The sequence below is a fragment of the Leguminivora glycinivorella genome, chromosome 14, assembly GCF_023078275.1.
Source record: "Leguminivora glycinivorella isolate SPB_JAAS2020 chromosome 14, LegGlyc_1.1, whole genome shotgun sequence".
Classification (NCBI taxonomy): Eukaryota; Metazoa; Arthropoda; class Insecta; order Lepidoptera; family Tortricidae; genus Leguminivora; species Leguminivora glycinivorella.
Genome location: NC_062984.1, coordinates 22,083,674 through 22,109,013, shown reverse-complemented (window position 1 = coordinate 22,109,013; position 25,340 = coordinate 22,083,674). Strand labels below are relative to the sequence as shown.

At 41.7% G+C, this 25,340-nt stretch overlaps 1 protein-coding gene across 4 annotated transcripts in view; it reads right to left on the bottom strand.

Annotated features, from left to right (window-relative positions):
* Positions 1-1,360: 1,360 nt before the first annotated feature.
* Positions 1,361-25,340, bottom strand: part of LOC125233155 (cytohesin-1) — a 107,701-nt gene continuing 83,721 nt past the window's right edge. For all 4 annotated transcript variants that reach the window (XM_048139041.1, XM_048139040.1, XM_048139042.1 and 1 more), the window contains exons 4-9: positions 14,345-14,543; positions 11,847-12,108; positions 9,062-9,180; positions 8,404-8,515; positions 6,956-7,086; positions 1,361-4,020 (exon numbers count right to left, since the gene is read on the bottom strand). In XM_048139041.1, the coding sequence (XP_047994998.1) occupies positions 3,882-4,020; positions 6,956-7,086; positions 8,404-8,515; positions 9,062-9,180; positions 11,847-12,108; positions 14,345-14,543 (962 nt within the window). In that variant the 3' untranslated portion in view covers positions 1,361-3,881. The remainder of the gene's footprint in view (positions 4,021-6,955; positions 7,087-8,403; positions 8,516-9,061; positions 9,181-11,846; positions 12,109-14,344; positions 14,544-25,340) is intronic.

Genomic DNA, 25,340 nt, shown 5'->3' with positions numbered 1-25,340 from the left:
ACAAATATAGTCAGTCAATCAAATATTGCCACTAAAAAAGGCGCGAACATCAAATTTCCTATGGGAATTAAACCTTCACCCCTACTTCGCCCCGACAAGGTTTCAGGCATGTGTTTTATGCAGAGTTACAGACAATTGACCAGTGAGCCCTACATTTTTCGAATTTAAAGACAAGATTTGGTTGACCGTCTATAAATAGTTATTTGTTATACAAGGGGGCAAAGTTGTATTTTAACGCCGAGTTTGGAATTGAAAAACGAGCAAGTGAAAGGATTCTATAGTTGAACCACGAGCGAAGCGAGTGGTTCAAGAATAGACTCCTGAACTTGCGAGTTTTTTAACACACGAGAAGTAAAATACATTTGCACCCGAGTGTAACACAAAACTTTTCCCTCACTATAGCGAGGAAACTACAACGCAAAAAATGCGTTTATCACTGCTTCCAGTAGTTCCACAGGTGGTAAATCATTTTAATTACTGGATTCATCTACTTTTATCAATTTTAAAGCAGTTAATTTGACTTTATTCAAGGTCAAATTACTTACTCACTAGTGGATAAAATGCGTTTTTAACCACTGGTATTAAAGGACAAAACACGTGTTTCCGAACTAGTGAGGGGAAAATGGTCTTTATTGCACTCGAAGCGTAAGGAACCTTTACACATCAAAGCCACAAGTATTTAGACCATTGAGTAAACTGCGAACACAAGATCTTAAATAGTTTGTAATTGGTCGATTAGTTTCCTATTCGGCGCATACATAATTCATGCGACGTGTACCGGTGATGTCATTAAATATACATACAACATTTATCACAATAACAAACACAGGTTTGAAGGACGATGATCCATCATTTGCATGTTCTTTGGAGACGCAAAAGACGTGGATAATGGAGCGATGAGGACGTAAAAAGCACGTCGTTTGAGAGACAATGAGTGAGATTTAGTATACAAAAGTATTGGCGTGTATGTTTGATGATATGTTGGAGAAATAACTGAAGTAATTTGAAGAATTTTGGTTGATATTTGGGTGAATCAACCTTTTATAGTCATAAAATGAGCAATTTCATCATGAAACACATTAAAAAGCAATTATGATATATTTTTTGCAACAAATTTATATGTATATCCTAACTACGGAAGACCAGCGTCAAAGTATCCAAGAGGTATAGTTCGGGAAATATAATTTTCATGAACGTTTACTATATGGTGTCGTTTAAACACAATGAGGAGGCACACTTGACATTTTATCCCACCAGGCGGCGCCTGTGCAAGTGTCTAGACATGTCACTGTCATTCATACGTGAGAGAGAGAAAACGAATATCTTCTCGCTCTTACGTATGAAATTCTTTATCTGTGCAATGGACTAATAGGGTGGCGCCATCTGTCACAACCTTTGAGTGTGCCTCCTCATTTTTGTGCCAGTTTTTGTTGTAGAATATTATTATTTAAGCATCCTGAATAAAAAAAGTTGATTCACCCATTTATATAATATTGACAGAAAAGGAATTATTAGGTAGATAATATAGTAAAAGTTACATTTTTGAGTGACTAAAGAGTATGCATGATATCTAACACTAATGAAAGGCGCCTCAAATAATTATTGAGAGGAATGTGAATTAAAATGGTGGCTAACAAGCATCCTAACGCGTCCATAACGTTCCATTTAAAATATTTACACTGCAGACTGAGAAACTATACTACATTTTTACACTAAACTGATTTAACACTAAGCTATTTATACAAACATTAATTTACACTGTCCTATGGTAGGTTAATCATTAAAGTAATACTTTCATCAATACGTAACTTCTTTTTCATTTAATAACAGAAACTCGTGTTAAACCATGTCCTGCCATTAGCAACCATCTTGATAAACGTAATTTATTGTCAAGAACATTGCATTTAAATATAAAACATTAATATAATTCCAATTAATAGAAATTCTCATACAGACGCAAATTATCTTAAATTATAATTTGGCAGTACGCGCGTACAATGCACCATGTATTTACTATTTTCAATTCAAATAAATCGTGTAAAATTTACACTATCATGTGTTCAGTCTTTCCTTCGTTATATACATGGACGATACTCCGTCGCGGGGCGCGCGACAAAACATCGACAAGTGACATGATGTTTGTCGCGCGCCGAGACACGGGGCCAGCAGTGTGGGGTGACAACGCGATACGAGACAAGTTAGTCGCTGTCGCGGCCGCTGTCGTAGCGAATATCACAATGATTGTCTGACTACTGACTAATCATTAACTACTCTTGTCGTCTTGTTTTGGACGTCATCTATTCATAATTATGGGCGTATTATGGCCGTATGTTTAAAGCGAAACCATTTGTCATGTGACATTAGCATGATTATTTGGTTGTTTATACATTTTAAAACTATTCTATCCGCCGCCGTATTAGTCTCATCAAATAGAAACGAAAGTGTTTGATATCCGCTCTGTAGACGGAAGTATAGTAGTATAAAAAGTGCAAGTAGCACAAGATATTTCCCTTGTTGGTAATAAATATGAATAATTGCATAAATATTCAGCTGCATCGAAGCTGCACGTTACATCGCGCTAACACGGAAACGTTGTAATAAGACGGAATCAACGCTGAATAAGTAATCTAACATGTGATGTTGAGTAACATGTTTCAATACTCGGACACTACACACCAAAAGTATAATTTACAACGCGTGTGTGTTTCATTAACCATAGTTTGGGTAAAACGAGCTAGCAAACAAAGGAATCTTTTATTTCGGTAGACTAAACGCTCAACTATTTTTCTGTTCAAAAATTGGTCGTAAATATTTTTTATCTTTTCCCGACATAATATTTTAGTGCTCGCTAGTTGATATCAAAAGAAAGATTGACTCTCAATATGTATGTATGTGAGAGTTACTCTACAGGATAGTATGTGGATGACCTAGCACTATTTTTACGTTTTTACATTATCCGATCCGATATCGGATGTAGGACCGATATCTTATACATTAAAGGCGCTATTTTTGATTTTTTCCTTTGAAATATTTTCTAAATCCGTTATCGGATCGAATCGGCTCAGCTCAAAGGCAAGGAAATAAAAAGGAATCCCATTACAGAGAGTCAAAAAATCCATATTTACAATGAGTGACCGGCTGTGCCAGTGCGGTGAATGCACGTCCGCGGCGGTGCCGCTCTCTAGTGGCTAAGACCGGCGCCAACGTTACTGGCTTCGTCTAAACCTAGCTTTATTTTGCGGCGACCGATGGGTGCTGAAATAATCCATTACAGTGAGTCGGAGAGTTGTCCCCAGACACCTATTGGTTCCCATAGTCTTAAATCATAATGTATTGTTTGTCTGTATTTTCGTTAGTCATAATTTGATTTTTCTCAAAAACGCGTAACTTTTCAGTATTGCCACAAAACAAACCTATCCTGACCTATCCAAATCTGAAAACCCTGAAAAGTTAACCGTTTCAGAATTATGACTAATGATAATCTGGCAAACATTATATTATGACTTTCGATTATTATGTCAAAGAACGGGATCTGGTGGTCCGCGTTAGTGTGGTGGATGCGCTATGAGCTAACAACCGCGACTCCACTCTCTAGTATGATATCCTCTGAGATACCGTCGCGCCAATCACGTGTTAAGCCGTGCAGACCCAGCCAAAAGGTAGGAAAAAAATCTGCTCTTTAGTATGATATCGCCTGAGGTGGGCGGTGTGCGATAGAACGGTGTATGCGCAATGAGCTAACAACAACTGCGACACGTCCACGCTTGTCCACTCTCTAGATATCCTCTAAGGTGGGCGGTCCGTGCTAGTGTGGTGGATGCAGAATGACTATAGTTTGGTGCCGCTCTGTAGTATGACATCCTGTGAGGCGGTAGAGGGCGCTAGTGCGGCGGGTGCGTGTGGTTATGCTGCGCCTTCTTCTTGCGCTGCGCCAGCATGTCGTAGAAGGGGTTGTGGCTGATGGAGCGACGTAAGCACTCTATCCACTCGTCACGCTCTTCCGCCGCTGACGCTGACATTCTGTAAGAGAAATGTTGAAGTTAGCGATGAAAACGGCGATTATAGACGTTTCATTTTTCCTATAAATTGCATGTAGCTTTCGAAAAACAAAGTGTAGTCTGTCTGACAAACATAGTCATATACGTATAGTAAAATCTGGCCGACTTAGGGCCGGTCGCATCACACCGTTTGTCACCGTCAAAGCGTTCGTTACATTTTATCGTATGGGAAGTTCTATAGACGTTCGCTGCGTGACGATGATGTGTTTGTCAAACGTGGTCGATGTAATCGGCCCTGATATTGTTTATTTTACATGTAAAAGAATTTAAAACTTGAGGTGGATTCGACCGAAAACTTAAAAGGAAAGATACCGTATTTTGTTGAAAGTACAGGGGCGTTTGCAAGATATTAGTAGGCCTAGCACATGATTGCCGCGAGAGTATGTCGTCGCGAGCTAGATGGCACGTCTTCTTCTAAGTGTATCCATACTAATATTATAAATGGGAAAGCGTGTGTCCGTTCGTTTGTCCGTCCTTCACGGTAAAACGGAGCGACAAATTGTCGTGATTTTTTAAGTGGAGATAGTCGAAGGGATGAAAAGTGACGCAGGCTACTTTTTGTCTCTTTCTAACGCGAGTGAAGCCGCGGGCAAAAACTAGTTAATGATATAAGGACGGGTAGTGTATCTCTCGGCGGTCATGTGCTAGGCCTACTGATAGCCGCGACGCTTGCGCCGCCGCCGCCGCCGTGCGCGCCCCCGCGCCGCTAGCGGGGGGCTCCGCGCCGCCGCCCGCGCGGCCCTACACTAACGGCCCGCCCGACACATCGCTCCAGGCGCGGCGGCGGTGAGCGGCGGCCGTACGTGCGAATCACAACTCCCATCGCCGTGTCTCGCTCCAATGTATGGCCGCCGCTCGCTCACCGCTGTCGCGCTTACAGCGATGTCGTAGCTGGGCACTCGCGGCAGAGATAGAGCGTACCTGTAGACGGTGTGCTTGCCCTCGACGACCTTGCCCTCGGAGTCGGTCTTGCAGGCCTTGATGAGGTCGGCGCGTGTCAGTGGGCACTCGCGGCAGAGGCAGAGTGCAGAGTGTGTCGTGTACCTGTAGACGGTGTGCTTGCCCTCGACCACTTGCTTGCCCTCGCCCTCGGAGTCGGTCTTGCAGGCCTTGATGAGGTCGGCGCGTGTCAGTGGGCACTCGCGGTAGAGGCAGAGTGTAGAGTGTGTCGTGTACCTGTAGACGGTGTGCTTGCCCTCGACCACCTTGCCCTCGGAGTCGGTCTTGCAGGCCTTGATGAGGTCGGCGCGTGTCAGTGGGCACTCGCGGCAGAGGCAGAGTGTAGAGTGTGTCGTGTACCTGTAGACGGTGTGCTTGCCCTCGACCACCTTGCCCTCGGAGTCGGTCTTGCAGGCCTTGATGAGGTCGGCGCGTGTCAGTGGGCACTCGCGGCAGAGGCAGAGTGTAGAGTGTGTCGTGTACCTGTAGACGGTGTGCTTGCCCTCGACCACCTTGCCCTCGGAGTCGGTCTTGCAGGCCTTGATGAGGTCGGCGCGTGTCAGTGGGCACTCGCGGCAGAGGCAGAGTGTAGAGTGTGTCGTGTACCTGTAGACGTGTGCTTGCCCTCGACGACCTTGCCCTCGGAGTCGGTCTTGCAGGCCTTGATGAGGTCGGCGCGTGTCAGTGGGCACTCGCGGCAGAGGCAGAGTGTAGAGTGTGTCGTGTACCTGTAGACGGTGTGCTTGCCCTCGACCACCTTGCCCTCGAAGTCGGTCTTGCAGGCCTTGATGAGGTCGGCGCGTGTCAGTGGGCACTCGCGGCAGAGGCAGAGTGTAGAGTGTGTCGTGTACCTGTAGACGGTGTGCTTGCCCTCGACCACCTTGCCCTCGGAGTCGGTCTTGCAGGCCTTGATGAGGTCGGCGCGTGTCAGTGGGCACTCGCGGCAGAGGCAGAGTGTAGAGTGTGTCGTGTACCTGTAGACGGTGTGCTTGCCCTCGACCACCTTGCCCTCGGAGTCGGTCTTGCAGGCCTTGATGAGGTCGGCGCGTGTCAGTGGGCACTCGCGGCAGAGGCAGAGTGTAGAGTGTGTCGTGTACCTGTAGACGGTGTGCTTGCCCTCGACCACCTTGCCCTCGGAGTCGGTCTTGCAGGCCTTGATGAGGTCGGCGCGTGTCAGTGGGCACTCGCGGCAGAGGCAGAGTGTAGAGTGTAGAGCGTACCTGTAGACGGTGTGCTTGCCCTCGACCACCTTGCCCTCGGAGTCGGTCTTGCAGGCCTTGATGAGGTCGGCGCGTGTCAGTGGGCACTCGCGGCAGAGGCAGAGTGTAGAGTGTGTCGTGTACCTGTAGACGGTGTGCTTGCCCTCGACCACCTTGCCCTCGGAGTCGGTCTTGCAGGCCTTGATGAGGTCGGCGCGTGTCAGTGGGCACTCGCGGCAGAGGCAGAGTGTAGAGTGTGTCGTGTACCTGTAGACGGTGTGCTTGCCCTCGACCACCTTGCCCTCGGAGTCGGTCTTGCAGGCCTTGATGAGGTCGGCGCGTGTCAGTGGGCACTCGCGGCAGAGGCAGAGTGTAGAGTGTGTCGTGTACCTGTAGACGGTGTGCTTGCCCTCGACCACCTTGCCCTCGGAGTCGGTCTTGCAGGCCTTGATGAGGTCGGCGCGTGTCAGTGGGCACTCGCGGCAGAGGCAGAGTGTAGAGTGTGTCGTGTACCTGTAGACGGTGTGCTTGCCCTCGACCACCTTGCCCTCGGAGTCGGTCTTGCAGGCCTTGATGAGGTCGGCGCGTGTCAGTGGGCACTCGCGGCAGAGGCAGAGTGTAGAGTGTGTCGTGTACCTGTAGACGGTGTGCTTGCCCTCGACCACCTTGCCCTCGGAGTCGGTCTTGCAGGCCTTGATGAGGTCGGCGCGTGTCAGTGGGCACTCGCGGCAGAGGCAGAGTGTAGAGTGTGTCGTGTACCTGTAGACGGTGTGCTTGCCCTCGACGACCTTGCCCTCGGAGTCGGTCTTGCAGGCCTTGATGAGGTCGGCGCCGCCGCTCGCGTACAGCTCCAGGCAGTGCGGCCGCTGCCGGTCCGACGCCGGACGCACCTGAAACCACATCCGACATAAATATCATTCTTCAAAGCTTTACTTAGTTTTTAAGCTTTGCTTAGTTTGGGGCTAGGTTGATCTGTGTAAGGTGTCCCCCAATATTTATTTATTTATTATTTTATTTAAACATATTTTTACCAAGAAAAGGAATAGCTACAACTTTATCATTTACTGTGACTTCCACACTACGCAAAACCTGTATCGCGGAGATAAATCCTCCTTGCGTTATCTCGGCATTTGCCACGGCTGATGGGAGCCTGGGATCCGCTTTGACAACTAATCTCAAGATTTGGCGTAGACACTAGTTGACTGCCATCTAACCTTCCAACCCGAAACGGTAAACTAGACCCTATTGGAATTAGTCCGGTTTCCTCACAATATTCCTTCACCGAACAGCGACTGACAAATATCAAATGACATTTTGCACATAAATTCCGAAAAACTCATTAATACGAGCCGGGGTTCGAACCTGCGACCACCGGAAAGAAAGTCGCAGGTACTTACCGCTAGGCTACCAGCGCTTCTGAAAGATAAAAATACCTATCCATACTAATATTATAACTGGAAAAGCGTGTGTGTCCGTTTGTTTCTCCGTCTTTCGTGGCAAAACGGAGCAACGAATTTTCGTGATTTTTCAAGTAGAGATAGTTGGAGGGATGGAAAGTGACATAGGCTACTTTTTGCGTCTTTATAACCCCACACTTTTCTAAAATGGGGGGTGGAAGTTTGTATGGAGCGTTCCTCAATTTTCAAATTTGAGCGAAGCCGCAGGCAAAAGCTAGTAATCCATAAAAGAACCTATATACCGGATGTCCTGAAAACCGATGCCGAAACGGGAAGAGGTGATAGGACATCTCATTAGCCAGATGCGCACCTCGCGAAGCACTACCTGCCACTCGCGACAGCTATTTTGAACAGCTGACCGAGAGCCGATATCCTGCTTTTGAGATTTTCATTTAGAAAAAAAACATACTCCAGAAAAAAACTGTTTTTTTTTCACGGTTTTTTTTTCATGTTTTTTTCAAACCAGAAAAAAAAACCGCTTTTTTGCAACCCTAGTAAGTTGTCCCCAATATTCAATTCAATTCAATTCAATATTTATTGATAAAACTATAATTTTACAAGTCATAATAAAAACAATACATTACAATCATTATTGATACACGAGTTACAGTTCTTACACATTTACTAATCTATTGTTAATCTGTGTGTCCACCAGTGTCATGCATTTTATGTCTTGAGGGATTTGGTTGTATATTTTCGGGCCCATTTATTATTTAATCCTGCTTTAAGTTAGTAGATTTAGTCACTTACAGATATATTTTCAAGTGGGATGATGCCTCTCGGCTCCTTGTCCGTCGTGTACTCGAAGTAGTACAGGCAGTTGTCGTTGAGGATAAACCACCGTCTCTTCCACGACTTGTATCTGCAATTCAAACAATAACACCGTTACAATTTGTAGCACAAGGAATCAATTATTATTATAAAGAATATTTTTCTTCTTTGCTTACCTGGTTATGAAACGGGATTTTTTTCCTCGTAGAAAACCATTATTTTTTGCAGTGCTGCAGTGTTCATAACCGACTAAGCTAAGAAGAAAAAAATCTTCGTAGAAAACTGCATACAGTAATGGTTTTCTTTGAGGAAAAAAAAATCAGGAAGAAGAAAAGTTCTTTCCCTGAAAGTGAACGCAGTCGACGCGCGCGAAAGAGGATAGATCGCGCGCTGTCTATGCAACTTTGACATCCACCCGCCTTCGTCAGTTTTCCGTGATCATGATGCATGCAACTGCGTCGAAATATCGGGAGCTCGACAAAAATCAAAAAGGTAATCACGGTCTATATCACGGTCAATATAAGTCTAAAGAAAAGTTCTTCATAGAAAATTCCTTACAATAATGGTTATCTATGAGGAAAAAAATCCCATTTCATAACCAGCAAATAGTAATAAACGAGTATGGTTATATGCGCACCTGCCGCCCTGCTTCCACAGCCAGCCCTCCTTGTCGGGGTTGAAGAAGGTGTGCATGAGGTCGTTGCCGTCGTCCTCCGGGATCTTGAACGGCTCCGTCTTTATAGACTCGTATAATGACTGGAACATAACATAAACATAACTTAAAGTAACAAGATAACATGGGATAAAATCACTTCAATATGTGCACTTAGGGCATTTTCGCGGAAATAGATTCAAAAACTTTTTTTCTAAAATAGGTAAATTTTCCCACTCACGAGCCATTTCCATTCTCCTATGCGGCAAAAAGCGTCCCAAATTTAATTTTTCCATTTAGTTACTAGATTTCAAACACTTTGTACAGCGATTACAAAGTGGAGTATGCAAAATAATAGAATATTTTGGGACCATTTTTTGTCTATTGTTTTTGTCATAGATCGAAAGGGCTCGTGATTCTGAGAGGGAAACACATAAAATATACCTATCTTAGAAACAATATTTTTGGTGATTCTTCTTGCGAAAATGCCCCTTAACCAAGTGCACTAATGCCAAGATTTGGTTGATCTTCTGAGATACATTCAGGGCGCACGCAATTTAAGGTATAAAAGTTGTCGAATGGGGTTGCCAAGCTTCTTTTTCACACTTATACTGTCCTAACAATAGAGCTCATATAACCCGGCAACCTTCAAATCAAGGGAACAGGCATCTTCTGGGTGAGCTCACTCCATCGTAGGCCACGTCTTTGCCTTTGGCTAGTCTGTGGCCATGAGTAGGCCCATTTACAATAAAAAAAGACATGCCCCCGTTGTAAGTTTCCGGATACTGTAGCGATGCACTTAACTTGAGGCACAATTTAAAATAAATGAATATTTAATTTAAACAAAATACCGTAACGGGATTATAAAGCACTAGCGTTTGCCCGCTGCTTCGCTCGCGTTTGAAAGAGAAAATAAGTAGCTTATGTCACTCTCCATCCCTTCAACGTTTTGCCGTGAAAGACGGACAAACAAACAGATCACACTTTCCCATTTATAATATTAGTATGGATTCACACATACACGGCCAACGAAAAGGAAAAAGCCTTTACTATGTGGATTGTGTATTGAAACTGATGTAAATCACAAATATACTTGAGACGCAATTTAAGTTATAAAGTAGTCGATCGGGATTATAGAGCTTCCCTTTCACACTTGTGTAGGCGTAGCAAGAGGGAGTGAGATAGTAAGACCCCGGTTCAGTTTGTAGATAGTGTACTGTAGTGGGTGAGATAAATGTGGTGGGGCGGTCGTAAACAACCGCTTTATAGATAACAGAAATGTTTGCGTCATTAAACGATTACACGAGTTAGCATTAAGGTAATTTAAATATACGGTTAATTTAAGAGAACACAGAATATTTGTAAAAAAGCAGTAACACCCCCCCCCCCCCCCTCATTAAAATTATGGTCGTATTAAACTATTTAGTTAAATCATGTTTTATCCCTTTCTCATAAATACATAAAACTAACTAGTATGGCTCTGCGATCCAAAGAGGATCTTGGCCTCCAAAACGAGAGCACGCCACTTATCCCGATCCTGACGGATAACGAGCAACTATTATTATCTAATTCAGGCTTTATGGATAACGCCATAACCATAACATCCCGATGAGACGGTTAACGTATTCACGATGACTAACTGTGACACATTTCACTAATGATCTTCAAACATTAGATACAATTTAATCAGTGCGTGAATCATTACTTGTTATAATGAACTATTTAAACAATAGGTACTTCCTTTTTAGGACTTTGTTCTTGTATTGTGTAAGTAGTGGTCGAATTAGACGAAGCCTACTTCGTGATGCCTAAATTACGGCGCCAGTCGGTTTCTTTAAAGCAAGAGTAATGTCTCTTCTTCTTCAAGACCTTTCGGAGATAACACGTTTTGTCATCTTCAAAAAAGTTACCTGCCAGATTACGGCTAAAGCGAAAAGTTCATCTCAGAAAATTCATACTATCTCATAGATAAGCGTGCTCCACCGTAGACCGCATCATCACTTACCATCAGGTGTGATCGTGGTCAAACGTCTACCTATTCATACTAAAAAAAAACAAGGTGCCTGTCGAAACACATCTTTAGACCGTTTAGACGACGACTATTTTCAGCCGCCTAAATCTCGCCAGCTAACCGACTTTGGTCGTTTACACGGAGCCTTTTCAGCGCCACTCATTCATTACCATGCATGCCGCCACAGCCGAAGGTGTTTTTGCGCCAGTCTTTCTATGTTAAGATAGCAATCATTTGAAATGAATTCAGGAGCTCTGAAGTTGAAAAAACAAGGTATAATCAAAATATGCGCGACTTGAGAAAATACACGCCATAAGTATTATCCTTAATTTGCTTCATGGCCCGGTAATGGGGCGTAACTTCTTCGAGTAAAATTGCACCGTAACCCCACAACGCGTAAACCTAACTTGATTGACGTTGCAGGGCACTACAGTTTTGGAGATATAGGGTACGCTCTTGTGCAGAAATTGTTTTGGGTTGTTACTTCAACTTACCAAGAGCAATTCACGTGGCAAGTCCCCTCCGTTGCTAATCCCCCTGTTCATAGCGACGAACTGTTCAGGGCCGGGTTTCTCCTTAACGCTAGGGTTGTGTTGCGAGGTGTTTAGCATGATGTTGACTTACCAAGAGCAATTCATGTGGCAAGTCCCCTCCGTTGTTGATCCCTCTGTTCACAGCGATGAACTGTTCCGGGGCGGGTTTCTCCTTGACGCTAGGGTTTTCTATGTATAGGACATATTGATCACAATGATGACTTACCAAGAGCAATTCATGTGGCAAGTCCCCTCCGTTGTTGATCCCTCTGTTCATAGCGACGAACTGTTCAGGGCCGGGTTTCTCCTTAACGCTAGGGTTGTGTAGCGAGGTGTTGAGCATGATGATTGCGAAGCTGAGCACGTAGCAGGTGTCCGCGTTGGTGAAGATGTCCGGGTTGAGTTGGCAGTAGCGCTGCGCGAAGCACTCCATCATGCGGTCGATCTTCTGCGCCTCGCCGGGGAGACGGAAGCTCCACAGGAATTGTCTGGAAAATAAGATGGTAAAGATAAGTATAAATCATAATTTATGCCTGATAGTCACCGAAGGTGGAAACTAAGGGCCGGTTGCATCAAACCGTCTGTCATCGTAAAAGCGTTCGTTAAATTTTATTGTATGGTAAGTTCCATAGACGTCTGCTGCGTGACGATGATGTGTCTGTCAAATGTGGTTGATGCAACTGGCCCTTAGTCCTTAGTGAATTTCTCGAGTCTTTAGTACCTACAATACGGGCCCTTCTAATTATAACCTCACTTTGAGTAAATTACTATATAAAATCAGAGACCTCTCAGGTTACGAGCAGTTGTACTAAGATACCTAGAGGGAATAATGATTGTAACTCATTATAACGAGCCATATTAAATTAAATTATTAAAATGAAATAACTTAAAACGAACCAAGTATGGACTTATTGAATTACTCATTCCAATCTAGCCTTGTAGATGAGCATTTTCAGAATTTGGGACACCCCAATTAGCGTAAGTTGTTAACAAAAATTAAATCGCTGTCAGTTTTGTGACGACAATTAAGCATAAAATCTGTCTAAAAATTTACTTTTTTCACATTCTGAATGTAGATTATCGCTCAAAGTTAACACAAAAACAATGTTTTTATAGAAATTTCATGCTTAATTGTCGTCACAAAACTGACAGTGAGTTAATTTTTGTTAACAACTAACGCTAATTGGGGGCCCAAATTCTGAAAATGCCCAGATATAAAAGGCAATTTTCCCGGACAACATCGAAAATAATGAAAATAATAGTATTTCCAAGAATCTCGTAATTCGCCGGCATGTTTACCGTGACGCTGGCGCCCGGAGCCAAGGAAAATAATCACGAGTAGATATACGATCACCTGCCGCCGCTCCAGACTTCGAGGCGACTTTTACAACACCCGGGATGTAAACATATGTATCTTGATTAAAAGCTACTGTGTAAAAATGCCAAGAGACTATTTCATTTTAAAATGCGAAAATACTTTTCACTTCAGCAGCCGGCAAGAGCTTACTTTGCTGCGTGAAACCAGTGAGCAAAATAGCTATTTGTCCGCCTGGGTCGGACCTTAGTACACATACCTAGACAGAAAAAAAATCAACCTCGTTCTATGGAGTTTAATACGTAGCTTTGCAACTTAGTTGGACACTCAGAATAATAAAGAGTAGGTACTATCGTACAGTATGGCCTCTCCCGCTCCCCGCTGAAAGTGCCGCCCACCCCCTCACGTTTACCTCACAGTTACCGCCTGTCAAAAACGCGACCAGTCGAACCGTCATATCTCACTCATACAAACTTGGTACGCGTTCACCTACGTGAGCTTAGAATGTGTGCTAGGAACGCGCCACTTTCATATATTTGATCGCCAGTGTCCGAGGTGAGTTTGCGCTATGTCAATGTCCGATTATGCCCTGCTTAAGCTGCCCTTACCTTACTTATTTAGTTTCACTATAGAAATATTTATTGTGGAAGCCAAGCTTATAAATTAATATTGCAACTGCAAACAATTTGTGGGCCGCCGGCAACCAACATAGCCCGCCGTTATAGTTTTCATGGTGTTATATTAATATTTGTGCGTTTAAAAGTATGCCACACGTGGGTTGTAACCTGGTGCAAGCAAACAGTAGCAAGTTTCAATCAATATTAGTATCAAGAGTCGTGTGCCCTTGAATTAGAATCCGGACCGTTGCATGCATAATCAATTGAATGTATTTACACGATGTCACAGAGTAAATGTGTGATACTCGGCTTAGTTTCCCTTACAATTCTTAATCGTTTTGTTATTTCTGTTTGCCAGTGTTATGAATAGTCCGGTCCACATAGAGCAGCGTCGCAAGGTATTTTCTTTGTGCTGCAAACGGGCCACAAACGTGTCACGGCAGATTGGTCGGCCGAGGAAATCGCGCGCTGGTCGCCCTGTGTGGACCTGGCTAATCTAAATAATTATGATAACTTAGTCAACTCTTATGCTTGTCGCTCATCGCTCATCTGACTGTGACTCGGAGAATCGAATACCACATCAGAGACGAAAAAGTCGCTGCACTTTTAAAACGTGACAAGCATTGGTGACAATATGGATTAGACAGACGATGCCGGTTGCACGTTAGCAATAATATTATGATAGTAAAATGTCTATAAAACTCTCGTGAGACTCAAACATATTTACAATATTTCAAAGCGGGTTATCCATTTCCGAGGATCTTTTTCAAAATATAGTAAAATGTCGCTCACCGTAGCGCCTGCACCAGGATGAGGTCGGTGAAGTCGTGCAGCTCGACGAAGGCGCGCAGCACGGCCTCGTTGAAGTCCGAGCGCTCGCCGAGGTAGTCCCCGATGGCCGTCTTACTGAGACCCTCGCCTTTGTGGAGGAACTGCGCCACGTCCTCGGGCGTCCTCTGGAGAAGACCGTTCTCGTACAGGTATTCGATACCTGGAAAAGATAAGTTATATATATATTATTAATTAGCTAACTAAGGGATCAGCAGGATCTTCTGACCTGACACAGGCACTATATATATAAAGCATAGTTAATTTAGAATTGGTACGCGATGGGAGGAATTTAATTTTTAAATGAAAAGAAAAAAGTAAACAATATTTTTTATTGCAGAATATAAAAGATCGTTTATTAATTTATAGCGTGTCACATATATTTCAATCATTCAGTATGTTTATACACAAAATTACGGACTTTTCTGAAAATAGTATTCATCATCCTCTGAACAAGATTTTCATCCATCTTTTTTGTCTGTTGATTCCGTGTGGACCGCAAGGAGTGGATATTTTGAATTATTTTGCCACTATGATTTAATTGTCCTTTAATGAAATAATGATTTGGGCAATAATTATTGCCTAGTAGTTTTCTAGAAATTCAACAATTTAGCAATCATTGACCCAGACCAAGGGGATTTTTCACGTATTTGTTCACAGTGCATTTTCGCCGGTCAACGTCCATCATCAATAACTTACAAACGCAAAAAGTTAGATCAACCAAATTTCTAATATAGAGTTATCAACGTATTAAAATTAAGATGTGATTATAAGTTTTAACTTCTGATTAGCAGAAACGTCTGCAATCGATGCCACTAGGCTTAGAATAAATTTAAAAGTGGAAAATGTCTGCCTTGGGTGAGACTTGAACTCACGGCCTCTGGATAAATATTCCAGCGCTCTGCCAACTGAGCCACCAAGACTTCAACCAAGCCAGCGAAATTTTCCTACTACTAATTTATCCAGAGGCCGTGAGTTCAAGTCTCACCCAAGGCAGACATTTTCCACTTTTAAATTGATTATAAGTTTTTTTTAATTTTTAATATATATTTTTTTTATTCGTCGCTAAACGCGTGCCAATACTATGTTAACTATGCTTTATATATATACCTACCCCCTCCCAACTGAGGGGGTACTGAAATATTCTCGACGCTGAGGCGTAGGGTTAGAGCCGGCGTAGCTTTATTTGACGTTCATATGCGCATTGTAATATGCCTACTTGAAAATAAATATTTCATTTTCATTTTTCATTTACCTGCTAGGAGATCCTTATCTATGTATATTGTATGTTTTAGAGAAATAAATATTTTTTCATTTAAACATATTATGACGACCGGTCTGGCCTAATAGTCGGTAGTGACCCTGCCTGCTAAGCCACGGTCTTCTTGTGTAATGAGCACAGGGTGGCTAGCCGAATGGCACAATCGCTCACGAAACGCTCACGAAACGAAGCGCTAGTAGATATCTATCTCTATCGCGCTTGCGTATTGGCGCGACAGAGCCAGCGGCGTATCGCTTTCGTTTGGCGTCGGAGAAATGCCATTCGGCTACGGGGCCAGATATTTGTTCATGAGTCGTGGATGTTTTCTATGTATATCGTTGTCTGAGTACCCACAACACAAACCTTATTTATTTATTCATCAAAAACCGCTTCCCTAAGCCTTCTTAAGCTTACCGTGGGACTCAGTCAATCTGTGTAAGAATGTCCTTTAATATTTATTTATATTAATAGGTTAACAAACCTGTTTAAATATGTTTCATAAATGCAATTATTTGTAGGTATCCGTGCTTGACTGACGAAGTTGTTTACCAATGGTTGCAATAGCATTTCAATACCTGACGCATCAATGAGTATATTATTATGTAAAAACAATAAGAACGCGATGACTCGACGCATGTAATTTAACGTATATATTATTCGGATACCGACGGCAAGAATGACCTATTAATCTCTGCTTAAACTAGTCAGTCAAATGAGTCAATAATGGTACAAAGATATTAAACAGGTAAATAATGTATTAAGGGCAGCAGCTACATGAGGTAAGTTTCTGTAGATCAACCAACTCAGTGAGGATCGGGCAGTCAAGAGGGCCTATTTGGATCGTCCAACTGGACGCAGTTCTACTGGCCATCTTACGTAAATATCGTTGGGCGGATAGAGTGGAGGCAGATCTCCGTGAACTCGGCATCGGCGAGGGCTGCCGTGATGTCGCTCTGGAAAGTCGCGTGCTCTTGTGTTACTTTTGTGTGAGATATTAAAAAATCATGTCTATAATTCACTTCAGCCTGCGGCTGTCGCGAATTATAATACTCATCAATATCCCTTACCCCCCCTTGTTGCACAGTGTACTATAATCGAGTAGAAAATAATGAATTAGTAGACCTACGTACACCTGTTCGACCGCTCTAGCTACCTGCTTGATCCCTGAACAAAACCTACAGAGTTGAACTGAGTTATGCATCATGCCGTAAGCAAGCAACAACATGAATCATCTCACGAAGTAAATACGTATAATGTATGTTTGTGAAACTGATATTTATTAAACAACTGACGAGATTAATTGAGGTATCCATAAGAATTATCATTTTTTTTACACAGTACCTTTAATGTTGACATCAATCCCCATACATTCCTGAGATTATTAAACTCAATCTCACCTAATACGTTGACTTGTTTTATACTTTTTCTTCACTTTCCTCTCTTATATCGGAAAGTGATATTCATTTATGTGTACAGAGAAAAGGAAAATGAGATTTACGATCCCATTTCTGTTCGTGAACACTTGAATATTCAATAAGACGGCGCGATTCGAATCATGAGTGAATGGAAAATAAAACAGACGCTCGAGAGACTTTGAAGCCCTGGAGGTTTCGTGAATGTGTTGTATGAGAGTAACGTGTCTGGTATATTATTTGATGCGATTTACCTGACAAAGAAAAAGTGGCTCTGTGCAGGATATGCTTTCATACCACATAAATAGCCTTTTCCAATAAAAACACAATGAGTGTCAAAATAGTAACCATCCACCGCAGAAGCCGAACGGCAAAAGTATTTCGCTATTCAAAATGCAAATGTACAATAAAAACCTAAAATATTGTTCAAACAGTCGCCGTCCAAAAAGTTTTTGTCAAAATATTTAGCCATGAATGCAACACTGGGAGCGTCCGTTAGTTTTTAGCCGAAAGCTGGCTTTTATAATGTTCGCTGTTCAGTGCAGTACATTAGGGCTGAAACGCGATACTGAATTTACAAGCGTTCGCTCCAAGACGAGTGGCTCTCAGGAAATGTATTCTTGTGACTCGCCGAGGTCACTGCGAAAACAGTCAGTGATTCCTACCAGGCTAGCGTTAATCACTGGTTTATTAAACACTATTTACTGTCAGATTACTTATTTATATAAAATCAAATCTCCACATTAGAGCAATTAGGCCGCGTGACACAAATAGGCTAAGAAGTAACTAGTTACTCGTATCGTGCAAAAGGGGTCGCATAAATGGCTCTGATGAGAACTGCTACTCAGCGACTACATCCCGCCTGATATCTTGAGAGCGGTAACTGGCGAGGGACATAAGCGAGCGAACCATTAAGTTCGTGGCGAAGGCAAACCGGCTGATACCGTGACAGCAGTCGGTGACGAACGAGGCAAATGGCCGGACGAACCATGAGCATATTAAATTCGTTGTTCTACCCATAGCCCCACTTCTTCATCTTTTGCTGCCACTTCTAGTCCCGCTTATACTGGCGTTTCCACGCATAGCTCGTTGGCGACGGCAGCACGGCGCGATACCGTGAAAGCAGTCGGTGACCGGCGCCGCATGCACGCATTTCCGCCGTGAGTGCACCCGGTATGCCAACAAACAATGCATTGCAATTTATAACGAACGCGTTAAACCGCATTTTGAAGAGCTTTACGTGGTGGTAAAAATAAAACTTAGGTATGTAATTACGCAGTGAGTTGCGAATTATTGAGAATGAAGTAAATTACTTCAGCTACGTAATTGCCGATTGTTTTGCAATGTATAATGTAACGTAACATACATAATATAAGTAAGTAAGTAAGTAAATATTCTTTATTGCACCACAAGGATAACAGATTACAAATAGCAGACATTAAACATAGGTAGCAACAGGCGGTCTTATCGCTCGCTTAATATAATACCGAACACGAGCTTACAATTAAAGCTGTATTTCCATTAATAGTATGAGTATATTAGCTGAAGCAGATTTTATAAAATAATTTTGAAAGTTGAATACACATCGCTCAAGCTTATGAGACGACCCGAATACACATCGCTCAAGCTTATGAGACGACCCGTAATATTCGTAGTGGTGATGACGCTTTAAAAAAAAATAAAACAGCGTACAAAAGGCGAACTTAATGCCGTAAGGCATTCTCTACCAGTCAACCATTAGGCAAAGCAGAAAAGTTGTAGGCGGTGCAAAACGTGATTAAAACTAGTTAATTTGGTACTTTTAGGACACAATACATACAACCATAAATAATACATAATACCTACCTCTATATAAACATACACAAAATACATACATAATATTAATACAAATACATGTAGAATAATACATAATTATACATAATATGAAATCAGATGCTATGGTGAGATTGAGATGGGATGATGATAAGTGCCCTCCGAATTTCATGGCTAAACTAGAAGTATAATGGTGCTGGTTACTTATCGAAGAAATGCTGTATCGTCCCCGGGCCCCCGCAATCTCACAAAAAGTTTACATGTTGTAAAAGTTTTAATATTAAAATAATATTTGTTAAATTGAGTTTCCTTGATATGAAATATGATTTTATCATTTCAGATGGGCGTATCAGTATGAGCTGTGCCTCCTACGCAGTGCGCCTAAGTTTTACGTCACACAGCCTCCCCGGAGTACCCTATATTCACACTGAGCGCCCTGAGCAGAGCTCAGGCAAAACATTGTGGCCTCCAGATGGGTAAGAATTGTACATAATCAGAGCTCATGGTCTACAATAGTTCTTAATGGGGGAACGGGAATATGTCTAGAACCAGTAGGCGTAACACCTTTGCCAGAGCCTGAATCACGTAGGCGGAAAATCTTTAGCGTAGTAATATAAACGCTAATATTGATTCGGGTATTCAAAAAAATTTAGGCACCAGACCGTTTGACCTGAGAGGAAATTTATTTAAATTTGCCCTGTGTAGAGGTCAGACAGTCTACAAAAGTACCTGTTTTACATATTATTACGTGCCTATGTCGGAATCCTAAGAAAATATTAACTAAATTTATATTTGTTAGTACAGCATTCGTAGATAATAAGCCAATCGTATCTCTCTCTCTATTGTGAGATCTGTGAGTGCCACAAAGAGCGTAAACTACGATTCGCTCCAAAGCGTGAAAAATTGGCCTCTTGACTTGCCAGACAGCCTAGTTGCTAATGCTTATCATCACAATTTCTGAAAAGGTCATTTCGTATTTTGCCATGCATGTCACATGGGTGTTGGTAGAACCAGAAACAATGATATCGATAGTGCAATGTGACCTTTAGTTAGTAAAATGTTCATGCTGTTTAACATAATGGCAGTTAATAAGTGGTGATAATTATTGTGACTCAGTAACTGTAGGCACAGTCGCACAGCAAATAAAGGCGCCAAATTGTCAGTAACAAAACATAAAATGTCTTTCTCCGCAGTAAGGTTAGAGTCCTTTAACGACGTCATTATTATTCGAGAAAATATGACTTGTCTCGCTATCTCTCTAACGCAGTTTCGCATCGGTCGATACAGGGCATTAATCTAGCTCTTAACACGTTTTTTGTCGATATATTTTTCTGCTAAAGGTCATTAGTATCCAATGGAACCGGATTTATTTTTATGCCGGGAATATATTGGCATGGAAAATGCAGGCGGTATGATGGATCATCGTCGCTGCGGAACGGAGTCTGCAAACGATGTGTGACGTCTTGAGGCGACGATCTTGCTCATGAACCATTACTTACTGGATGATGGAGCATGTTAGAAGTCAAAACTAATAATAAAGCATAGTTAACATAGTATTGGCACGCGTTTAGCGACGAATAAAAAAAATATATTTAAAAATTAAAAAAACTGATAATCACATCTTAATTTTAATACGTTGATAACTCTATATTAGAAATTTGGTTGATCTAACTTTTTGCGTTTGTAAGTTATTGATGATGGACGTTGACCGGCGAAAATGCACTGTGAACAAATACGTGAAAAATCCCCTTGGTCTGGGTCAATGATTGCTAAATTGTTGAATTTCCAGAAAACTACTAGGCAATAATTATTGCCCAAATCATTATTTCATTAAAGGACAATTAAATAATAGTGGCAAAATAATTCAAAATATCCACTCCTTGCGGTCCACACGGAATCAACAGACAAAAAAGATGGATGAAAATCTTGTTCAGAGGATGTTGAATACTATTTTCAGAAAAGTCCGTAATTTTGTGCATAAACATACTGAATGATTGAAATATATGTGACACGCTATAAATTAATAAACGATCTTTTATATTCTGCAATAAAAAATTAAATTCCTCCCATCGCGTACCAATTCTAAATTAACTATGCTTTAGTAATTCAACTAATTTATATTTCAAGTTTCAAGAGTAAATGAAAGGATAACGGCGTGACTGAATAACTTGATCGAAAAGTTAGGGTCTCCCGAAACCTATCATGGCGTACTAGAAGAGGCCTATGGTCAGCAGTGGGCGATAAAGGGCTGACATGATGATGATGAAACCTATCGACTCGGAATCGGCTTTCGCGGACCAAAAATCGTATACGCATGCGTTCAGTGACGAGTTGACGACGACGCGTAAGCGTCTTCATACTATCGAGCGTATTTTAGTCGGCTAGAGCCGGTTCCGTGTCGATAGGTTTGGGGAAACACTTCTTCTTCTTCTTCACCCTAACTCATCGCAATAAGGTAAAAAAATGTACACATATTTATGAACTCGACTGTACCTATTTCTATCTTAACACCTTGGTGGACACCAAACGCCTATAGGCTTAACCCCTGGAACGCCGTTGTCAAAAATTTGCTACTGAATTAATAACCTTAAATCTGTTAATTACAGTTTAAATTGTCTGGGACAGATCTGGAACAAGGCAGTTGAGGGGTTAATCCTATTAGTATTGTTCTTTCTATCGAGTCTGGAGTACTATTCTGCAAGGTGTTAAGGCACTGGTCCAACCGCGAGCTAGTAAACTATGAGCTATCGGCTATAAAAAAGAACAAAAGAATATCACTCCCGTGTAAATAAAAGAGACACGGCGATGTTTATAGTTACTCGCACAGCGGTGAGCTATCAATATCGCCGTGTCTCGTTTATTTGCACGGGAGTGATAATCTTATCTCGATAGCTCATAGCTTACTAGCTCGAGGTGGGACCAAGACTATCATATATTCTTTCCAATTTATTTGGGTAAATATTTTTAAGCGTCCGTCCACTGTAAACGAGCGTGCAACAGGGCAGTTGTGAAACATTGTAATTGTAAGATAGTTAAGTGTAGCACAGGAGCCAGAGAGGAACTCTACGATCTTGCGGGACCGGAGACGCCACTTAACGATAATGGATGAGTCGAATTGGAAGTCACAATTTTTACTCTTCCCACCGGACACAAATTCCCGGTACTGGAAACGCATCGCTTTGTTATGGGGCAAATTTCCGTAACGTCCGAAAATAGGTAGTTTAAATGGGCGTTTTCAGAAAAAAGTTGCTCAACGGCTTTTTAGTGGTGGTATGGAGATTTGAACAACTATTTTGAATATTTCGTCTTGAGGATTTTTACGTGCGTATTATCTCACAGAAGTATTTTAGAGCTAAGGATAGGTGAGCATGTCTTTTTTTTTTGCCATTTTTATTTTAGGGAATTTTAGGTTAATTTTACTCAGAATCACGAGTACTTCTGAGTAGAAATAGCCTGATCTTTTTCAAAAATATCACATTTCATAAAAGTGGCGAAAAAAAAGAAACGCTCAGGTACACTAGTCATGGAAGATTTGTGGCCTAGACTATCTGTCTTACTCCTAGGTCGGCGGTTACTGTTCACCAAAAGGCGGGCCGTATGCTTGATTGCCACCGACAACATAAACAGTTACACGTTCGATTGGCCTGTATGTTTCCATAAATTGCCGTGACGAGGAAAACTCAAGTAGGTAAACGTAATTTCCTGGCGTGGCACTAACGTAGGCTTTAATTATCATGTGCCACATCAAGGTTACCCTAGTTAGTTCTAGTGACTTGTTAAGAGTAGTTTTTTTTACTATTTCTTGTAGATTAACTAAGTGACAGTTCCTTTATGGACGCGGACTTGATCTTTAAATTAGGTACGTCCAATTTAACGCAGACTACCAACGAATCCCACAATCCTGTTACACACATTTCGCTGCTTTCTTATATACAATTCTGACACAGTTATATTACTAGGTAATAGTTAGGTACTAGGTACATTACTACAGTACAGAATTCGGCAAACCGCAGTCACACACAACACAACTTTTACTCTAGTTCTTTCACAACTGAAAAGAACATTTGCGGCTCTTAAAGTTTCCTAAAACTGGTGAATCCTGCTGAGGTTGGCACTTTTTCTCAATAGTTTGCCAACCCCCGACATTACAGGAAAAATGCAACTTCCAAGAAGGGAAAGTTCAACGAATCAATTACGTTTCGTATCACCATATTACAACGGTCACATTGACACTGACAATTTGACACTGTGCCTATTTCTGGGTTCAAAAATAAGACCATACTCAGTGTCAATATTTCCTTGATGAACAGGCAATGAACAGCGAATTGTCACTGTCAGGCGACAATTGTCACTGTGGTGAAACAGGCCATTCTGCCCGCTCTTGCTAGATCTCGATAATATAAACGAAATCGCAGCTTGTTAAATTCACAGCAGCAGAAACGCCGACACAAATGGCGGTCGCATTGCGACTCAAATAGCAACTGGTAACTATGTAGGTATTTAGTATTTCTACGAACGCCTGCATCGCCAGAGCCGACAGCTCTCTTTGATAATTCAGTGAAATGATAAGAGCATATAATACTAGAGAGCGGACAAGCCGCTAGCGTACGTGTCGCGGACCGCAGTTGTTAGCTCATTGAGCATACAGTTGTCGTTGTGTGCGTGCGTGACGACACGACTCGCTGCTCGTTCGCATCTACAGACATGGAAATAATGCGCGTGTGTGGCAAAATAGCCCAATAGGAGCGTCTGTCTTCAAATGTGTGTAGGTTCAAGAACTTGCGGCGTATTCAATACAAATCACATATGTGGTTAGGTTCAATACAAATACAAAAAGTTTATTTCATTGCCAGACATAGATAAAATATAGGATTAAACAGTAGGTATAGTTACATACAGTACCTACGGTTAGCAACAGCCTCACAATCCTGTGACGTGGGGGTTCAGTGAAGTACCAGAAGATTAATCAAAATGGCGATGCGAAGAATACAGATATAACATATAACACTCTATCATTACCACTGTATTCATAATCATTAACATTGTATGCATATCAAATGCACATTCGAAGTGTCCTGCATAAGCACATAATTTAGTGAAACCACATGATGTGCCATCGAGGCAGTGAAATTATTTCCCGGGGGAAAGAAACCCTCAAAGTCACGTGCCATGCGGGGCATTATATGAATTATGCATCGTCATTGCATATTCAAAGAATAAGCTGAAATATTCTTATAAAGCCTGTTATATTTTATTATAGGCACAAGTGAGAGAGACAGGAAAGTAACACAGCACTTATACATCAAAATCATGTGCATGAAAGCATTTGCTGATAATAATTAGTTTGTAAATAAACGACTTCTAAGCGGATTCTAGGCTCCCATGAGCCGTGGCAAATCGTCACTACTTTGAAAAAAAAAACTAGAATCTTCTTCTGTCAATGAAAAGAATAATGTAATAAGTATGTATGCAATGCATATAGACTTACCGCGTTTTGACTTTGAGGAGCAGTGTGAAATACGAGATTTTTTCAAAGTAGTGACGAAATGCCAGGATACCGCAAGGAGGATGATGATGATGAAATAAACAACTTCTAAGATGTAATCTTATTTTTATTGAAACACGAAATAGGATTAAAAACGTATCAATAAAATAACTGTTTCAACACTTCTAACTCGTATTAAAAATGCAGCATTTTCAAGATTTTACGGCTACCACGAGTATTCACTACACTGTTACCCGTCTATTAAATTAAAACCTAAAACAATGGTGGTATTAATACGAACCGCACGTGCTAATAATAAATAAAGTGGGATGCGCCAAAATCAGAATGGCCAGTTAGTACACTGTTTATACCGGCTCCGACGCAGACTTGGCAGGTTTGCGACGCTGCACTAAAAACAAACTGCCGTCGAAATAAAATATTGCTTGCCAAATGTATGCTAAACAGATCGAAGCTAGGAATACAGCCCATTTAATGCCCCAAAGTTTAACCCCCTTATTCATAAACGTTCATTAAAGTTATCAAGCCGATAAAGTCCGTTTGTCCTTTTCCGACGTATTGGTGTGATAGAAAGGGACAAACGAACTTTATCGGCTTGGTAACTTTAGAGAACGTTTGGATGCTGATAAGCAACAATGTGTCAACCCACACGCCAACCATTTTGAGAAAATGGCGTCTAAAGATTTTTTCTCATTTTTTTGTGTTTCTCTTAAAATAAATTGTTTTTTATATAGATTGTTGTGTTTTTCAGCTATAATACGTTCATTAGTAGTGATTATTGTAGCTTAATTTCAAAACAAACTTCAATTTGACGAAATAATGCCCTTTTCTTTTATTGCGAATTGTTCGACGACGTCAAACTTTTTCAAGACTGTGTTATGATACTTAACCCACTTTTGCTAATTGTTTAAAAATATCTATGAGCCTTAAATAAACATGTTAAAGCACATAAATTGTTATTGTAAAATACTC